The 19781-nt window shown below is 31.2% G+C and overlaps 1 protein-coding gene across 1 annotated transcript; it reads left to right on the top strand.

Annotated features, from left to right (window-relative positions):
* The first annotated feature begins 10130 nt into the window (after positions 1 to 10130).
* On the top strand, positions 10131 to 19311 carry LOC134705324 (uncharacterized). Its single transcript, XM_063564069.1, has 6 exons — positions 10131 to 10359; positions 11681 to 11824; positions 13259 to 13333; positions 16401 to 16595; positions 17297 to 17440; positions 18858 to 19311. The coding sequence occupies exons 1-6, from the start codon at positions 10207 to 10209 to the stop codon at positions 19053 to 19055; spliced, it is 909 nt and encodes a 302-aa protein (XP_063420139.1). The 5' UTR covers positions 10131 to 10206; the 3' UTR covers positions 19056 to 19311.
* The last annotated feature ends 470 nt before the right edge of the window (positions 19312 to 19781 follow it).

Below are 19781 nucleotides of genomic sequence, written 5' to 3' on the forward strand. Positions count from 1 at the left end.
AAATTTTTGACAAAATACAGGTTTCTGACACGAAACAAATGTCAAGGTATATTGTGCAATACTGTTATGTAAGATTTTTTCTTGAAACTTTTCAAAAATTTCTCAAGTTTGAAATTTTTTTGGAGCAATTACCCCAACACTCTATTCCAGCCTTTCCTTTGTAATATGGAACCTTGTTGTACAATTTCAAAGAGATCCATGCACTTAAAAACACAAGTTGTTGTCTGGAAACTAGAAAAATGCTTGTTTTTTTGGCTCCTTTTGGGCCCCTAATTCCTAAACTGTTGACACCATAGACCCCAAAATACATCCAAACCTTTAACTTATTGTATTCAACATGGTTGTTCAATTTCAGAGCAATTGAAATACGTATACACAAGTTATAATCCTGAAAGAATACAAGTGGTTGTTTTTGGGTCACTTTGGGCCCCTTATTTCTTTACCATGTGGACCTTAATCCCCAAAATCAATCCCAACCTTTCTCTTGTGGTACTAACCCTTCTTATCGAATTTCAAAGAGATCCATTCACCGTAAACTAATTAACGTTATTGTCCGGAAACTAAATGACGACGACGCTGACGACATCATACCATTATAGATCATTATACGATCACAAATTTTTTTTTACGGTCGTTCGTAAAAAAAGCACTTAAAAATTAGTGTCCTTTATTATTGACTTACCTGTAAGTTAGAATAATTGTTATTAAAATAAAAAAGAAATTATCTGTTTCAGTAAATATCGCAAAGGTCAAAAAGTATTTGCTAATGCAAAAATCATATGTCCATTTATCATCTAATCTGTAAAATTAACAAAAATGGACTTATTATCTTGCATAAACACACCCATTTATATTTTCAGAAAACTTAAAATAATTTGCGACATATAATAACATATACTATATAGAATAAGTGCGTTGTACTGCCTTAAAAAAAACTTGAGTGCATTACTAATTATTGTAATAGAGGGTCAATATTATAAACTATTGTTAATTAAATTTCTTATATGAAAAACATCAAGAACACATTAAAAAGGTGAAAGTAAGTTTAGAAATATATAATATTTACAAAAAAGGGGGAGTATCCATTCCTCGAGCTTGAATAAAAAAAAAAATTATAAACTAAAAACAACAGTTTGTTCAATGAAACCTTAAATATTGAATGTATAATTATGCTCCATATTTCATTTTCAGAAAGTATCACTAAATTTTCGAAGTTATCTATAATGTCAATGTCTTATGATGTGTACGGATCCCGTATTTCAGTGCAGAATTCCAAGACGAATAGAAGCAGATAAATGTTTGCTAGATTTTTTACTATATGATGGGATTTGCGTATGTTTTTTCCTGAAGGTACCTTCATAGCATTTAAAACAGTTCAAAATATTTTATTGATGTGACTAACCGTCCATTCTAGTTCTGCCGAGATGTCACTAGTTGGCATTAAGTTATATCAAAATAAGAAAATGTAGTTACATTTTCAATTTCAAGACAACTTAAATTTTAACTGAACTAGTACGGAATTTTATTAAGAGGCCTGGGGAAGACCATCTCAGGGTGTGGGATTTTTCACGCTACGTTGAAGACCCATTGGAGATCCGTCCGTTGTCTGCTTTTGATCGGATTTTTGTCGTTTTGACTCTCCCCCATTTCCATTCTCAATTTAAGTATTATCATCCACCAATAAGCAACAACATCAGCTAATTTAAGTCATTGACAGGTGGAAGATAAGAGAACGATTTGAGCCATAGTCATCAAAGAAATTATTTTTACAATCAAACAAGTGTGGACACAGATGAGTGTGGATAGTATGTATGGATGTTTGACAGTGTCTTATGACAAAATGAGTTCTATGTTTTTTTCTATATGGTGTTATTAACTATGTTGCACGATGACAACCAATCTGAGCATTATGAGTGTTATTTATTAAATTTTGTATGCCCCCACCAACAATAGTAGATGGGCATTATGTTTTCTGGTCTGTGGGTACGTTCGTTCGTTTGTCCCGCTTTAGGTTAAAGTTTTTGGTCAAGGTAGTTTTTGATGAAGCTGAAGTCCAATCAACTCGAAACTTAGTACACATGTTCATTATGATATGATCTTTCTAATTTTAAAGCCAAATTAGACTTTTGACCCCAATTTCATGGTCCATTGAACATAGAAAATGAAAGTGGGAGTTTCAGGTTAAAGTTTTTGGTCAAAGTATTTTTTGATGAAGCTGAAGTCCAATCAACTTGAAACTTAGTACACTTGTTGCATATGATATGATCTTTCTAATTTCAAAACTCATAACTGCTCCAAAAGTAATCTGAGAGAATTTCAAGCATTTTAAGCCAATATTATCAACATCTACTAATGAGTCTTAATATGTCTACATATCTAAAAAGTCATAGTATTCAAAAGGTAATGCAAAATTATTCCTTTTCATTATTTTTGTTATATGGATACACATTTGAGTGATACATGTACCAATACAATATTTGTTGTGGTATGAAAGTGCAGTAATTAGCATTTACTGTAACTATGTTAATTCACACAAATTGAAAAATAAACAAATGAATGGACCAGATGCTCCGCAGAGCCCAGCTTTATACGACTGCAGAGGTCGAAGACTGAACAGTTGGGGCTAGTATTGACACAACATTCAAGCTGGAAACAGCTCTTAGTTTGGATTGTGATTAAATAGATGACACAGCTTAGGTTTCTGACACAGAATGAATGTGGTCTAATGAACTTAAAATATTTGTTTTGCTTTTGGGTTAGGAGCAATTCACTATGCTGTTGAATATTAATCCTTTCAAACAAAAATATCTGAAGAAATTTTCTTTTTAATTTCTGAAATGAGAAACATTTAGAGGAGACAAACTTCAGTTAAGAGATCAGAAACTAAAAAAATGTATAATTTTTCCATTTGTAAAAGGGCATACCCTAGAAAGTGCGTTCAATCACTGAATGGTTATTAATGACTGCTTTAATTTATCAGTTGGTAATAAAATGAATATTGCATTGTATATTGTATAATTGATTTAAGTTGTCTGAACAAAGAAAGATAACTCCAATTTTCAAAGAAGATTTCATAAAGCATTGGTATTAGGTAATTTAACAACCATTCTGGACAAACTCCAATTAAGGGTCTTGAATTTACAAAAATGTTTGTTTTTGGTCCGTAATTATTAGACTGTTTGTCCCATAACCCACACAATATATCCGAACCTTCTACTTATGGTATTAAACATTGTGGTACAATTTCAGAACAATTGAAATACTTATACACAACTTTTTAAACCGACACTAGATTAAGGCTTGTTTTGGGCACCTTTGTACCCCTTATTCCTAAACCTTAGGGACCATAACCCCCAAAATCAATCCCAAGCTTCCTTTTGTGGTTATAAACATTGTGTTATAATTTTGTTGATTTCTATTTACTTATAATAAAGTTATTATCCAGAAACCATCCATCTTTCGGACAGGATACCAATTTACGACCCCAAATGTTTTGTGGTTGTATAAAAATGTTGAACATGTGCAATGAAGTTTTTGAAATCGATTAGACTGGATAGGCCTTATAATTTTTTCCCTCCTAATTGAAGGACCATTTACACTCAGGGCCGAGTCATCAGCAGGCAATACAGATGTATTAAAACAACCTAGCATCATATTGCTAGTAGTGGGAGTAGCATTGTCCGGTAAATTTGTTCCCACTTTTTTTTTTATAAAATGTATGGTTCAAATCAAAATAGAATGCTTTTATCTCCTGAATACTTACATTGTACATAGAGATGATACTACTTTGACAAATCCTTGTCCATTAGAGTTGTCTGTCAAATCTTAATTTCACAAAGAATGAATTGCATAACAATGAACTGAGCTCAAAGCAAAGTACTTTAATAATACACTTAGACAAAGAGCTAAATCCAGTGATATACTTTGTACTACAGGTCCTTCATGACCATCCATCCACCCAAACCATATCTCAATAACATTCCATACTACATGATTGGATTCAGAAGTCCTGAAAAAGACATGACTTTCTTTATCTTGTTTTAAGTATATATGCACAGGTTAAACCTTTATTGTGGATATAATCATTCAGTATCTAGCAACTATCAATTTGCTTCATGCACATATTGACATAGGTTGATTGCTCCTCTGTTAGAAATTAGAACACACCTCCATCTAATTTTAGTCAACTGACGAAGAAAAATTCAAAACTATATAAAATGTTATCTAAGACTTGTCAGTGTCTATTTCCTTTGCCACTGAATAAGATTCCATATTTACAACCAATAAAAATCAAATATCCCTCTAATAGACTTGGCATTGAAATCGTTTTCTAAAATGGTAGTTATGTGGAACCTAGAACTAAAAAAATTGAAACAATATATCTTAAATATTTCAAATGCATGTACATTTAATAATTCTCCAAAATTCACTTTATTTTTCCTTTTTTGGTTTTCTGTTGGAGACTGTATATTGACCTCTATGTAGCCTTTTCAACTTATAAAAGGGGGGATACATTTCCATAGAATTAAACTTTTCTGAAAGAATTGATTCCATTTATTTTCAATAAACAATAAATATTGAAGTCTATAACAGGAATCTAGGAACAGGCTCAACATTATTTCTAAACATGTATTAATATATACCAAAATGTGGACAAACCTACATTAAATATTCTACTTCAACGACTTTAATTAGTGGAGTAGATCAAATTAAAAAGTCAAAATGGTTAAAAACTCCAATGGCAGTCTTTCCTGCTAAAATTTTGATGTGTAGAATGTGATATACCATTTTTGGGTCTATATACTGTCCTTTAAATTTAGGTCATTTTGACACTGCAAAATATGAAAAAAAAATGTAAACTATGGTCTGGAAAGCACACATGTACAGTTTGTGATATTTTAAGGTATCTTTACTAAGAAAACCTGCAAATCTCAGTGGCAGATCCAGAACGTCTCAAAAAGGTGTGGGGGTTCTGATGGACCAGAGGGTTGCCCACTCCCATCAAGCTTCAATGATTTCTTACATATATGTCATCAGCTAAATTTCCCCCACCCCCTTGGTCTGTCTATGCATCTGTTTATCGTTCTGCGAAATAGTACTAATACTGTTTTTTCCCCTCCCTTACTTGGCCCTAGACAGTTGCTTACCTTTGTAAACATTTTATAATTATAGTCAGGTATATATTGATTGAGAGTAACTTACATAGTAGTTAATGGGACTCTATTTCACACGGTTCTGTGAAATATAATACGGCAAATATATACCCGTACATACTATCCGCATAACACAGAAATCTGATAGATTTTCACTCCTCTGGGAAAAATCAACCTGTGAAATGAAATACCATGCCTGGAAAAAAATTACCGGGACAAATTATCCTCAGGATAAAATATCACAGAGGAAGAAATAAACCGTTACATTACATGAGAAGCCGGTTTGGTTACAAATAATTATGTCACATGAAGGCGCACTGACGTCACAATTTGCATTAATTTTGCAATACACTACAGTTCACTCATACAGAACCCATTATCATGCAAACATGCAACGTGAATGTGATTGGTTATCAAATAATACAGAATTTATGCACATACAGTTAATATAGAAGAAATTAGTTCATTAAATGTGAGTTCGTGATCTTGTGGTTAATACCGATGGCTACAGTGCTGAAAGTCCTGAGTTAGATTCTCACTTGGGGTGCTAAAAATATCAGTACATCAGAAGGGTTATTTTCACCCTCTCACACACATCTTTGTTAATGTTCCGGGATTGTTGAAAACTTGCATATTCATCAATATTTGATTTTGTGGTTTTAACAATCCAGACAGACAAATAGCAATAAGGTGTTTAGGAAAACATGACCTAAAACCTCCTTCATATATGACAAAAATACATGGGAACTCATATTGAATGGTCAAATGTGTTCAATATGAAAATTGAAATTAAGATGGTAAAATCAAATATTAGCCGTTACTGTAAATGGACTTAAAGTATGACTTTTCAGCAAATTTAAAGGGAAATGACACGGAAGGGGCCAAATAGTGTTCAAGGGGAGCAAATGCTGTTTAAATTAGTATGCAGGTTTTTAATATAGAGGGAAGTTGAGTCATCTTTTTGGGTGAAGTTAAATACTGACTAGTGTGTGGGTCTCATTGAGTCTAAGTACGGGGCGCCGAATGGGACTCTTGTGGTTTTGTACAAAATTCAATTCTGTCATAACAAAATCATTTTTGTCTTACAAAACTATGTGCTACAGACTTGTTTTGTGAGAACTTCAATTTTGTGATGACAAAATTCATTTGTGTAGACAAAATTCATATTTGTCATGACAAAAGTCAATTTTGTCTTAAAGGTATGCGCATACAAAATTGACTTTTGTTACCTGATATGGAAATTAAATCACAAAAGTCAATTGTGTACGGTAAGATTCAATTTTGTGAGACAAAATTGACTTTTGTGAAACAAAATTAACTTTTGTAAGACAAAATTGACTTTTGTGAGACAAAATTGACTTTTGTGAGACAAAATTGACTTTTGTGAGACAAAATTCAATTTTGTCATTTTTGTTGAGACAAAAGTCAATTTTGTTAATTTTGTTGAGACAAAAGTCAATTTTGTAAATTTTGTTGAGACAAAAGTCAATTTTGTTAATTTTGTTGAGACAAAAGTCAATTTTGTCAATTTTGTTGAGACAAAAGTCAATTTTGTCAATTTTGTTGAGACAAAAGTCAATTTTGTAAATTTTGTTGAGACAAAAGTCAATTTTGTTAATTTTGTTGAGACAAAAGTCAATTTTGTCAATTTTGTTGAGACAAAAGTCAATTTTGTCAATTTTGTTGAGACAAAAGTCAATTTTGTGACTGACAAAATTCATTTTTGTGATGACAAAATTCAATTTTGTAACAACAAAATTGACTTTATGAGACAAAATTGACTTTCGTGAGACAAAATTGACTTTCGTGAGACAAAAATCAATTTTGTTGAGACAAAAGTCAATTTTGTCAATTTTGTTGAGACAAAAGTCAATTTTGTGACTGACAAAATTCATTTTTGTGATGACAAAATTCAATTTTGTAACAACAAAATTGACTTTTATGAGACAAAATTGACTTTCGTGAGACAAAATTGACTTTCGTGAGACAAAAATCAATTTTGTTGAGACAAAATTCAATTTTGTTAATTTTGTTGAGACAAAATTCAATTTTGTCAATTTTGTTGAGACAAAATTCAATTTTGTCAATTTTGTTGAGACAAAATTCAATTTTGTCAATTTTGTTGAGACAAAATTCAATTTTGTCAATTTTGTTGAGACAAAAGTCAATTTTGTGTAACAAAAGTCAATTTTGTGTAACAAAAGTCAATTTTGTGTAACAAAAGTAATTTTTGTGTAACAAAAGTCAATTTTGTGTAACAAAAGTCAATTTTGTGTAACAAAAGTCGATTTTGTATGCAAATTAGTTCACAGAAACCAAACTAAACTAATTTAATTACAAAATTGACTTTTGTCGCTCAATTTTCAAATTAGGTAACAAAAGTCAAGTCTGTGTAACAAAAATGAATTTTGTCATGACAAAAGTGACTTTTGTCCGCTGATAGATAATTTTGTATGACAAAATTTCAAATTTGTAGTATGATACAAATTTTGTTAAACTGAACTCATTTTTGTTGAACAAAAGTCACTTTTGTCCGTACAAAATTGAATTTTGAGTACAAAACCACAAGAGTCCCATTCGGCGCCCCGTACTAAGCATGACCAATATTGACAATTTTTCGTAAGCGTGAAACGTGAAAGTCAAATTATTGTGTCATGAAAACGGGAAATGAGGTCTGTCGTGAAAACGGGAAATGGGGTTCTGCAGGACCCCGGAAATGACAAAAAAAATAAAATTGCTCATGTACATAGTGTAAGCGGGATATGGGAATCTGACAAAACAGTAAGTGGGATCTGGGATCAGATCCCCCCCCCCCCCAATGAGACCCCCTTATGTAGATTTACCTTCTAATTCTATATAAAAAAAAAAACACAACTAAGAACTACGTTTAATTCACTTTGACTACTGATATGCAAACCTAGAAATATATCATAAAATAGTGATTGAAAGATTCATAACACTTTGAAAGGATAATTCAGACACGTGTTACGCGGGGAGCATGTTTTAAATTTGTTTACAAATAATAATGTCACGTGAAGGCGCACTGACCTCAAGTTGCATCGCCCTTACAATTCACTAATACATGACCATTTTCATGCAAACATGCAACGTGAATGTGATTGGTTATCATATAATACAGAAATAATGCATGCATAGTTTAAGAAGAAATTAGTTCAATGAATCGATGCGATTTTCACTTTTGACACGAATAGGTCGGAGATAATATTGAGATAAATGGGATAAAACGGACCGTCAAAAAGGTCTAGAGAAGCACATCAGTAGAACCTTAACATTAATAAGTAATACTTACCAAAATTTCTCTAATTAAAGAACTATATAACTGAAATTTCACAAAGATAACGGTAAACATTTTGTTGATGGTGATGATGCTATTATCGATCCGTTGAATTCAGGGTCAACGGAATTTTTTGCGTTGCGTTTAAATCATTGAGGCCATCTATTTTTATTGCGGGTTCCACATATTTAAATCGGAATTAAAGAAAAAATGGAATGTTGTTAGCAGAATCAAAACAGAAATGATGAACATTGCAACATTTTCAGCAAAATATAAATAGGATGGAGGATCTGTGTATTCACATTATTTGTAAAACTCTCCTTATTCATGTGAAGCGTGTGCTTTACATCGAGGCTTGCTATGCTCATCATTGACGCCACAGTACTTCAACCAATCAGACAATGTTTATTTTGGGCATTTGACTTTTTTTATTACAATCAAACTATTATTAGATGACGACTTGCGACCCAGTATTGCCATCGCGGTCCTTATGTGAGATCTGGTTGAACTCTCTGAATTAGTCTAAGAGCTCAATCGTAAATTTACATTTCGGTTTAGAAATAATCCTGTTTTATCCTTTTAAAGAAATATATCTGGTCGTATTAGAAACCGCAGAAAAAAAAACACCTTTCAAATAAAAGACACCTTCATCTAAAACGAATAACAATTTTATAATCATCTCCGGGTGTCACCTCAATGTTTGTGCATCAGGTAGTCCTATTCAGGAACCAATCTACGAGTCAAATTACATTTTATATAACGATTTTAAACTCGGCTTCAGTCAACTGGTCCCAGTTGATATATACTAAAAAAAATACCAATTTAAAGTTATCGTTCGGAAGTATGTTTTCGTTCACAGAATCTAAAATAATAATATCGAGTTGAATATTTTTTTATGCACTTGGTATAGATTTAAAAAATGTCATACATCCTGGATATCATGAGCCTATTATGTGCTATGGCGGCTCAAAGCAAACATAAATATATAAATATATCAATCAATCAATCAATCAATCAATCAAATTCTCCAGATTTCCATTTGCAAAAATGATTGCAAGTAAACTACACTGAGTCAAATATTTTAAGTATAACCTTTGTTATTTAGTCGTGAATCAATACTATTCTACAATGACTATTCTGATTATTATAAGAAGCTTCGGGTCAAGTGCTTGGTGCTGAGACTATACATGTAAGTGTTACAGAAGTAAATCAGCGGCCCAGTAGGGACTGCACAGGATAGTAAATAGCTGCTGCAAATACAAGTTATAAGTAGTATTATCTTTTTTCTTATAATTAAAAAAAAACCCAGTAAAAAATGATTAAAGGAGGAGAAAAAGACCCACCCCCCACCACCACCACCACCACCACCACCACCAAAAAAAATAAATTAAAAAAAATAAAATAGGATATAATAAAAAAAAATGATAAGCTATGATAAAAAAAATAACGGATTTTGGTTAAAAAAATTTCCACAAGTACATATGCTTTTCATCATATTACATAACTATCTATATTTAAACATGACTATTAGCAGACTTCTAATATATGACAGTGATAATCATTAATTATTATGATAATACTAAATATGAACAAGATTTGTTTTTCCGGATATTTATTAACTCTTTTCCGCTTTAGCTGCAGATGTTATAATTCATTGTAAAATTGTAAATAGTCAGCTGAACGTTTATAACGTGGCATCGTCAAACAAAGATTGACACTGATGTCGGCGGTTGATTCAATATTGAGAGAGACCGTAAGATGACAGATTATTTACCGTCAGCAATAGTAACCTTTATGTTTGTGGTATTGATTCCATGGGGTGTTGATGTTTGGATATTGTCAGACACAATCATTACAACGGTTTTCGGTTTAACGATGATCTTTTCCCCAAAACATTTCCTAAGCCGGCAGGTGAGCTATCATAAAAAGGTTCATGTAACGGTCATCAATGGTCAATGACTTGTATTGTAATTAAAGGGAAGATCAAGATTTTATATTGTACATCGAAAAGGCCAGCTAGCTTTTTACACAACGGTTGATTGAATAAATGTAAGGGCTGAATGTACATGTAAAATTGTGTCTGCTTTTGGTCTATGGAGAAATGGAAATGGGAGGGGTGTGGCACATGTGGGTGTGGCATATTTTTTCTGTTGCTGTGATGACTTCCTATGTAGTCCTATAACATATGACCTTGGAGCATTATTTACTAATTCTATTTGCTGTTTTGATAAAAAAAAAAAATACTATCAATTATATATAAAATAGGACTTACTTCCTACAATGTAAAGATCCCAAGTCACAATCTTGATTATTTACAAGAACCTTGTAAAATTATTGAAAAAAGTCAAAGATGGACATGATAAGGGGGGATATGACCATTATCGGGACTCTGGGATCGGGTGTTTTTAAGCTTTTGATTTCCGGATTGACCCTTTCGGGACCTCTGGATTTCGTGTTTTTTAAGTCCAGGATTTCGTGATTTAGTGTTTGTAAGCCAGGGATTTCAGGATCAGAACCCCTCCTATCCCCCTCCATGATGGACAAATTTATACTTTCTTTTTTGAAACATAATGAAATTTTATTTGCAATGGTCAATATACATGTAGTATGGAAAATAAGTCAAACAGAAGGGCAATCAATGAGCAAAAGACAAACCAGGGAACAGATATTTAGATGCACAGCGATAAACAATGGATAATCAACACTCAAAACTAAAAATAGATGAGTAACACTAGTACTGATCCAAAAAAATGAGGGGCGATTTCAGAGGGTGAACAGAACTTGCTTCTTGCAAGACTCTCATCATGAAAACAATTTGATATGACAATATGAAGAGCTTTAATTTTGTTTCAACTTTTTTTTTTTTTTTTTTAAATTAACAACATGAGACATTTGCCTCAATGTAGTTATTGTAGTTACAAGCCCTGTTTTTGCCTAAAACAAAATGTATTTCAATACAAAATCACAAAAATTACCATATTGAATTAAACTATTTACTGTTAATTCAGAAATTATTGCGAGGTTTTTATCAAAGCGAAAATGTGACAGAGTTATAAACACAATGATTTAAACTCCCATTTTGAAATAATTTATATGAATTACAGAGGATTATTCTTAAAATCGTAAAAATTGAAATCTCATTTAAGTCTAAAACAATGACAAAATCGCAATAATAAATGCTCACAATAATTTCTGAATTTACAGACTGAGTTTCAGAATGTTTTATTTCCAGACAAAAGGCGAGTTAGATGATGTCCATCTACACATGTACAGAATGTGTGGTATTATGCTTCTCAGTAGTACTATGTTTGCTTGGCTAGCAAGGAAGTCAAAAGACCAAAACATTAAAAGTGCTATACTGTGGGGGAGGGTTGTGGTGAGTATCATCGTAGTCAACACACCAATATTAGTTAAAACACAAGAATACGGATTCATTGTATAAATTGACCCTTGATTCAGATTAATGAACAAATCTTGACTGCATCTCTAGATTAGGGTGTCTAGCTTAATCCAAATTCTTCTTTTTACTCAATTTACTCTATAGATATAGGAAGATGTGGTGTGAGTGCCAATGAGACAACTCTCCATCCAAATAACAATTTAAAAATTAAACCATTATAGGTTAAAGTACGGCCTTCAACACGGAGCCTTGGCTCACACCGAACAACAAGCTATAAAGGGCCCCAAAATTACTAGTGTAAAACCATTCAAACGGGAAAACCAACGGTCTAATCTATATAAACAAAACGAGAAACGAGAAACACGTATATATTACATAAACAAACGACAACTACTGTACATCAGATTCCTGACTTAGGACAGGTGCAAGCATTTGCAGCGGGATTAAACGTTTTAATGGGCCCAAACCTTCTCCCTTTTTCTGAAACAATAGCATAACATCACAACATATAAAAACATACGATAAAATATCAATTAGCAGACTTAACTCAATATAGTTTTGATTATTTTTTTTATGTTTGCCACATTTCTCTATTAACATGTCTAATTTTATTCCCATTTTTCTAAACATGTATTTTGTAAAACATGTTTGAGACCCTCATTTATGGTTTAAAGCTGTGGATACTCTTTCAGAAATTTTATTTTAAAAGAACTCAAATGAGTTTTGATGATTCTCCTTGATATCTTCATGTTCTTATTCCATATGTTATATAAAAAACTTTGAAAACTATGTATGCGACCTCTAATATAGCTAAATAAGCGACCTATCATATTGATTTTTTAATGTTTAAATTTAAATTGATCTGAATGAAAACAACGAAATGTGAGTGATTGCCAATGAAACAACAATCCACCAGAATTCAAACAAGTGGATATATGTGTACATGAATAATGAGACCACCAATTATGAGTCTACATTTGTGTAACAAAGTTTAACAGATTGTCAGAATATTGCATTTTTATTTTCGAATCAAGATATTATAAGATTATGTGCAAAAACCTGTAATTTTATTCTTAAACGATGCAGAGAAGTTTTATATTGTAAATAATAATTTAATACTTTTGTGTATAATTTTACCATTCAGGTTTAATATTTATTATGTAGATATACATATTCTTTTAAGTGATTATCATCTCTCATAACATGCATAAATCTGTACAGATTGGCTAATGTATACAAAATGTATCCTTTATAAATGTATTTTGTAATTTTATACATAAGGTGAGACGTAAAAAAATATTGAATTGAATTGAATAAATTGAACAAAGACAAATTTGCAAGACTTTCTTAATTATTTTATTAAATAATTTTTATTTTCTATGAAGGTAAAATTTTTACTTACTTTTGCAGGGAGTGTCGCTGTATGTTATGGCAAGAGTCCATGGTTATTTTCAAGTTTCAAAATCTATTAAATGGAATAAACAGGTAATTGTCAAATCATTGTACTTACTTTAAGTTTTTATATTGGTATCACGTCATCTGCGTTCTCAGCATTATCAGAAGACATTTGATTCAATACAATAACTTTAATGTAAGTAAATAGAAATCTACGAAATTTAAAAGCAAGGTTTATGACCACAATAGAAGGGTTGGGATTGATTTTAAGGGTTATGGTCCCAACAATTAGAAATTAGGGTAAAAAAAAGCAACCAAATAAGCTATTTTTCTAGTTTCCAGATAATTACTTGTAAAAGGGTGTATGGATCTCTCCCAAGTTATACCACAAGTTTGAATACCACAATGGAATAGTTATGATAAGCTTTGGGGGGTTATGGATCAAACTGTTTAGGAATAATGTCTATTGGGGCAAAAAGGGGGGGGGGGAAGACCAGGGTTTCCTGGTTAATGGACAATAACACAATTTATAAGCAGTGTAAGGGAGGTGATTCAAACATAACATTTGAATTACCTCCCTGGCAGTGCCTTAAAATTATGTATGAAAAAATGTTGTATTGTCTTAAGGTGATTTAATTTTAGCTGTCAATTTATTCTTAAAGTTACTATTAAAAATGCTGATTAAGGTATACTTATTTGGCCATGATTACATGTATGTACATGTATGTAATTTTCTATTTTAATACAATTATGATGTATTCTAATGGGTATGTATGGCTGCAAACTCCATTGAGAATTTGAATTGATATTATGACCATATCTTTAGGGAAAGACCTTTTTGGATGGAAAAAGAGGTGGGGGGTAAACAAAATTGGGGCAGAAGCAATTTTTCTCCTCAAGGTTTCAGAAATAAAATTTCTTCAAATATTTTTAGGAGAGATGTAAAATTATTAAATTTGTTTTGAGGGTGGGGGTGGGGAAATGGTCAATTCCCAACAGCATAGTGAATTGCACAAAAGCAAAAATAAGCGGGATATTAAAAATAACTGGGGGTGGTGACTAATCTATTAGAAACAGCCTAGTGTATTGCACTAAAGCCAAAAAATGAAAAAAAAATTCAAATCATATAACCAATTCTAAATTCTTTGACTACAGTAAATTTGTGTCAGAAACCTATTATGTAGCAAATATTGAATAAAATCCAAATTCAGACCTGTATCAAGCATGAATAATGTGTCCATTTTTGTCCCAACTGTTAAGGGTTGGACTTCTTTGGTCATATCCAGCTGCGCATCCACGAAGCAATTCTCTTCCCCATTTCCATTCTCAATTTTATGATATACATCAAATGAAAGTGTAATATATAGGAAACACAAAAAGTACTTACCTACATGTAATTATCAATTAGGGGTAACAAATTAGTCAACGCAAAGAATTTAGTTGTTTTTTTTATAACCACATAATGTGTCTTTTCTTTGAATGACACCAATGTTTGATAATTTTTATGCCCCACCTACAATAGTAGAGGGGCATTATGTTATCTGATCTGTGCGTTTGTTATTCCAGTCGTACAAAAAAAAATGTACATCTGTTCATATATGTCTGTTCGTTGGTTTGTCCATCCCACTTCAGGTTGGAGTTTTTGGTCAAGGTAGTTTTTGATGAAGTTCAAGTCCAATCAACTAAAAACTTAATACACTTGTTCCCTAAGATATTATCTTTCTAATTTTAATGCCAAATAAGATTTTTGACCCCAATTCACAGTCCACTAAACATAGAAAATGATAGTGCGAGTGGGGCATCCATGTACTATGGACACATTCTTGTTAAGTTTTATATGTGAGTTCACTTCTTAGATATAATGAGACCAATAAATATTTTCTGTACTGTTATAAATCTTCTTTCATTAAAAAAATTGAGAAAGGGTCAACTTAAGAAAACTGAAATTAAATTGACTTTTATGTCCCATTTATGGGCATTATGTTTCTGGTTTGTGCATCTTTTGGTCGTTTGTCTGTCTGTCACGTTTCATGTTAAAGTTTTTGGTCAAGGTAGTTTTTGATAAAACTGAAGTTCAATCAGCTTGAAACTTAGTACACGTGTTCCCTATGATATGATCTTTCTGGTTTTTAAGCCAAATTAGAGATTAACCCCCCCATTTTCACAGTCCACTGAACATAGGAAATGATAGTGGCGATGGGGCATCTGTGTATTACGGACACATTCTTTGCAGATACCTTCACAATAACTTTATGTTGATAATCCTAATTTAATTAATTATGATAAATAATGTGAATACTGACAGTCAATATTTTTTTTTTTACACATAAATCTTTTGGTGAGCATTCTACAATAAAACATCTAAGACAATCACATAGAGTTATTAATGGATTAAATGAGAAAGCTATAATTTTAATCCCCTTGATCTACTGAATTAACATTAAGGCCAAACAAAAAAGTATGTGTGTTTACTCAACTTTACTGTCACATGCTAAATAAAAATAGGGTAGGTAGGTATTTTTTTTTTACATTGAGTCTGTGAAACAGTGCTTAAACACAAATGGCCAAATAAACTTTAGGGTAGGGGACAACAATTAGGGTAGGAAGTGGTGCAGTTAACACAAACATTGTTTTTGGCCTTAGTGATATTCCCTTTGAAATTTCACTAAAAAAAACCAGCTTATCAACATGTCTGTCATCCAAATTTATTGCTTGGAACTAAAATTATCATATTTTGCATAAAGATTGAATTTATATTTTTGTTCTATTCAAACATCTTAAAGTCATATCAAATGAGTTTTTTTTGTACATTAATGATATTGAAATGGAAATTATAATATAGTAAAGTAAGTCCTTATGGATGTGTAGTATTACTTTATTAATTGAATTATACTGCTAGCTAACAAACTTACCTATTTGTTGCCAAAATTAACTTGATTGTGACATTAATAAACATGGGTCAGGTGAAATGTAAGTGAATTGATAGAGCAATATTAACCTTTTGTTTGTAAAGAAACATGTACAAAAACCTATTAGAAAAAAATAATAATGTACAAATTTGATATATTTGTGATAGTTTACATTTGTTATCATGGTAATAATAAGTTTTTCTATGTTTTCTTATGCCATATTTAATGTGATGTATTTTTCGTTGTAGGCTCTTCTGTTTGGTATCTATGGCGACTGTTTATGGTTGCTTGGAAACTTTGTTTACTCATTGAAAGTTACAGATTTGGGAAAGGTGACCACCACTTTATCTAAAGCTGATTTTTATCTGAAGTCTGACTTTGTACAATGTTTTTTGTTTGGCATTAGTTTCTTTGTTATGCCAAGGTTAATGCTTGGATTTCAGGTAATTAACATTTAGATATAATAAATAATGTGATAACCATACATTGTACTGTGTATTCATTATTATTTGTCGAATACCAATTTTTTCATCGAAGACAAATTTTGTTTCTGGACAATAACTTTAGTTTAAGTGAATGGATCTCTGACATTTTAATAGAAGGTTCAATGCCATTATATGAAGGCTGGGATTGATTTTTGGGACCAGCTGAAAATAGGGTCCAAAAACAAGCATTTTTCATTTTCTGGACAAAAACTTTTGTTTAGTGTATGGATCTCTCTAAAACTGTTTTACAAGGTTCCATAACACAAATGGAAGACTGGGATTGAGTTTAGGGGTAATTGTTCCTAGGAGGGGGGTTCAAAAAATTGTGGGGGGATTTTTCTAATTTTTTAAAGGGGTTCCTAATTTCTTTTCAAAAAATTTCAAATTTCATTAAAAAAATGCACAGTATTGTACAAAAAATCTTTTATGATCTTTGGCCCCATTTATTTTGTGTCAGAAGCCTATATTATGTAAAATAAAAAATAATCACAATGCAAAATCAGACAGTATCAAGCTTGAATATTATGTCCAAATTTGACACACCTGTTCAGAGTTCAACCTCTGCAGTCATATCAGGCTGCACTCAGCAAAGCATTTTATTATTTATTATAATATAACTCTCTTCTGATTTTCAAAGTTTTTGAAATTCTATATTTTAGACTACAAAGACCCTGAATCATCTACATTGTACATTGATTAGAATGATGGCTGCATTTGTGTTCAATACAGGAATAATTGCTTGGAAAAGTTTACAGTTTTCAGAAAATATTGATAAAATTTGGCATTTTGTGTCAAGGGTTATGGTAAGGATATATACATCAGTAGTTGAAGGAAAGAAACGATTGTTTGGAAATCTCTTTAAAGAATATATTAAATGTAAAAAAGATGATTTCATAAATTACATACAATGTTGGATCGAACAAAAGCATGAAACATCATGTTATGTCTTTTCTTAGTTGACACAATCACAATGAGATTCTCTTATATCTTGGCATCCATTTTTTGTCATGTAGGTATACTAAGTATTGGATATCTAAATGTGTATGGAAATTAAATCAGAGTCAATAAAGGATGGTATCATATGATAGAAAGAATTGTTTTCAGATGCTAAAATTTAAAAGAGATATAAAATCTGTGTGAATACCAGTGATATGTGAAATGCTGATCATTTGAATCACAGTCTTCTTATAATTTTTAATGCCATTTTCTTAAAAGTTGGCATGGTATTTTACAAAATCTTATCATTAAACAAAGGAACTTAAAAAGTAGAAAAAATAATTAAACCAGCATAACACTGAGAGAAAAAAAATAAACAAAAAGTAAAATATATCTTTAGGGTTTTTTGTTTTTATAATCACTGATTCATGTAATATTTTGTCCACAAATGTTGGAAGTAAGAGATGTCTTTCTGTAATAATCACCTCTTTAAGTGGTACAAATAAATCATTAGACATAATGATTTAGTTTTATTTTAGCTTTGAATATACAATACTAATGATCCAGGTGCAAATTATGTTGCTTAAGTTATTAGAACCAACATCTGTATTGATAGGATGACCATTCATGTCAGGTGATAACCTTGTACTGAATCTGGGGTAATGACATGAAAATCACTCATTTTAGTATCATACCTCTATCATTGTCTATTTACTTCCAAAAAAAATCACTTTTTAAAGTATTTTTACTTAAAATACCCCCACTAATTTCAACACCCCTGAAAACAGTGAATTAATGATCATGAACAGATAAATTTTATTACATAATATGTAAGATAAAACCTGGAAAAAACAGGAATTTAATTACTCCCACTGCTAAAAAATTACTTTTAAGAAAGTATCAGTTCATTATGTAAATCCTTTATTATAGCATTTTTTCAACAAATATAGAATTAACAGCTAAATGATTGAATTTAAAGCATAAATTTTGCAATTTAAAAGAAGATAAAATCTAAACCTATATGTTTATAATTTTGGAAAAAAATACAAAATCTTAGTTTGTGACAAAATTTGGAATTTACTTCTTTTATATATAAATCACTTATGTCAGTAATTCCTCGGATTTATTTGTCTTTGGTTTTCAAATATTCAGATTTAAATACTCCTGATGAAGGTAAACCCAGAAAAGTGATTTGAACACATTTAATTTATTAATGTTTATATATTGTTTTGAAGTGTTATTTATGATGAAATTTTGTAAATTGGATTTTTCCATTTTTTATAGGGAACTAGTGGACTTATAACAGCACAGATCTATGCACAGTTTACAACATCATCATGGACTTTGTGGCATATTTACTTTGGCATGTTTGGAATGTCCTTATGGTCAGCAAATGCTTCCTTTGGCTATTTTAACCTGAAAAACATATTGGATAAACATACAAATAATGGATATCAGAAACAAACATCGAAACAGGAATAAAATGTAAAATTTTATTTTCATATTTGAGGCTGTGATTTTTTTATGAATACTAAAATGAACAAAATTGGTGCATCTTAATTTCTGTGTCATTTGTATGGTTGTTGTTTAAGTGACCTGTACCCAACAATTTTCAGATCAACAGAAAGTGCTGTATGCTTTATATTTCAGCATGCAACCTTAAGTATTGATTTGAGAAATTATGTAAAAAATATATTATACTCTTGTTATTTATAATTATGTGTACAATTGTTAACATTTGATATATATTATAAAAATTGGTTTTCTGTTTACTATACATTAGTAAAGTTATACTCCACAATCAGTCTATGAAATAAAATTGTGTCTCCCTTCAACGAAGGAAGACATTATGTTTTAGTAGTATTTCTTCTTCCTCAAGCTCTCATACAACTTTGTCCCAACCAAAATTTTGGTATTGCGTTATGATATTTAGTATGAATGTGTATTAGCAGTGCTTAGTTTTAATATGACCTTTAACATCAGAGTCCAAAGAATTGAGTTTTTATGCTCTATTTATTGTCATTATGTTTTCTGGTCTGTGCACCCCTTTCGTTTGTTCGTTCGCCTGTTCGTCCGCCTGTCCTGCTTCAGGTTAAAGTATTTGGTCGAAGTAGTTTTTGATGAAGTTGAGGTCTGATCAACTTGAAACATAATACACAGGTTCCTTATAATATGATCTTTCTAATTTTAGTTCCAAATTAGAGATTT

Source organism: Mytilus trossulus, chromosome 2 (genome assembly GCF_036588685.1).
Source record: "Mytilus trossulus isolate FHL-02 chromosome 2, PNRI_Mtr1.1.1.hap1, whole genome shotgun sequence".
NCBI lineage: Eukaryota > Metazoa > Mollusca > Bivalvia > Mytilida > Mytilidae > Mytilus > Mytilus trossulus.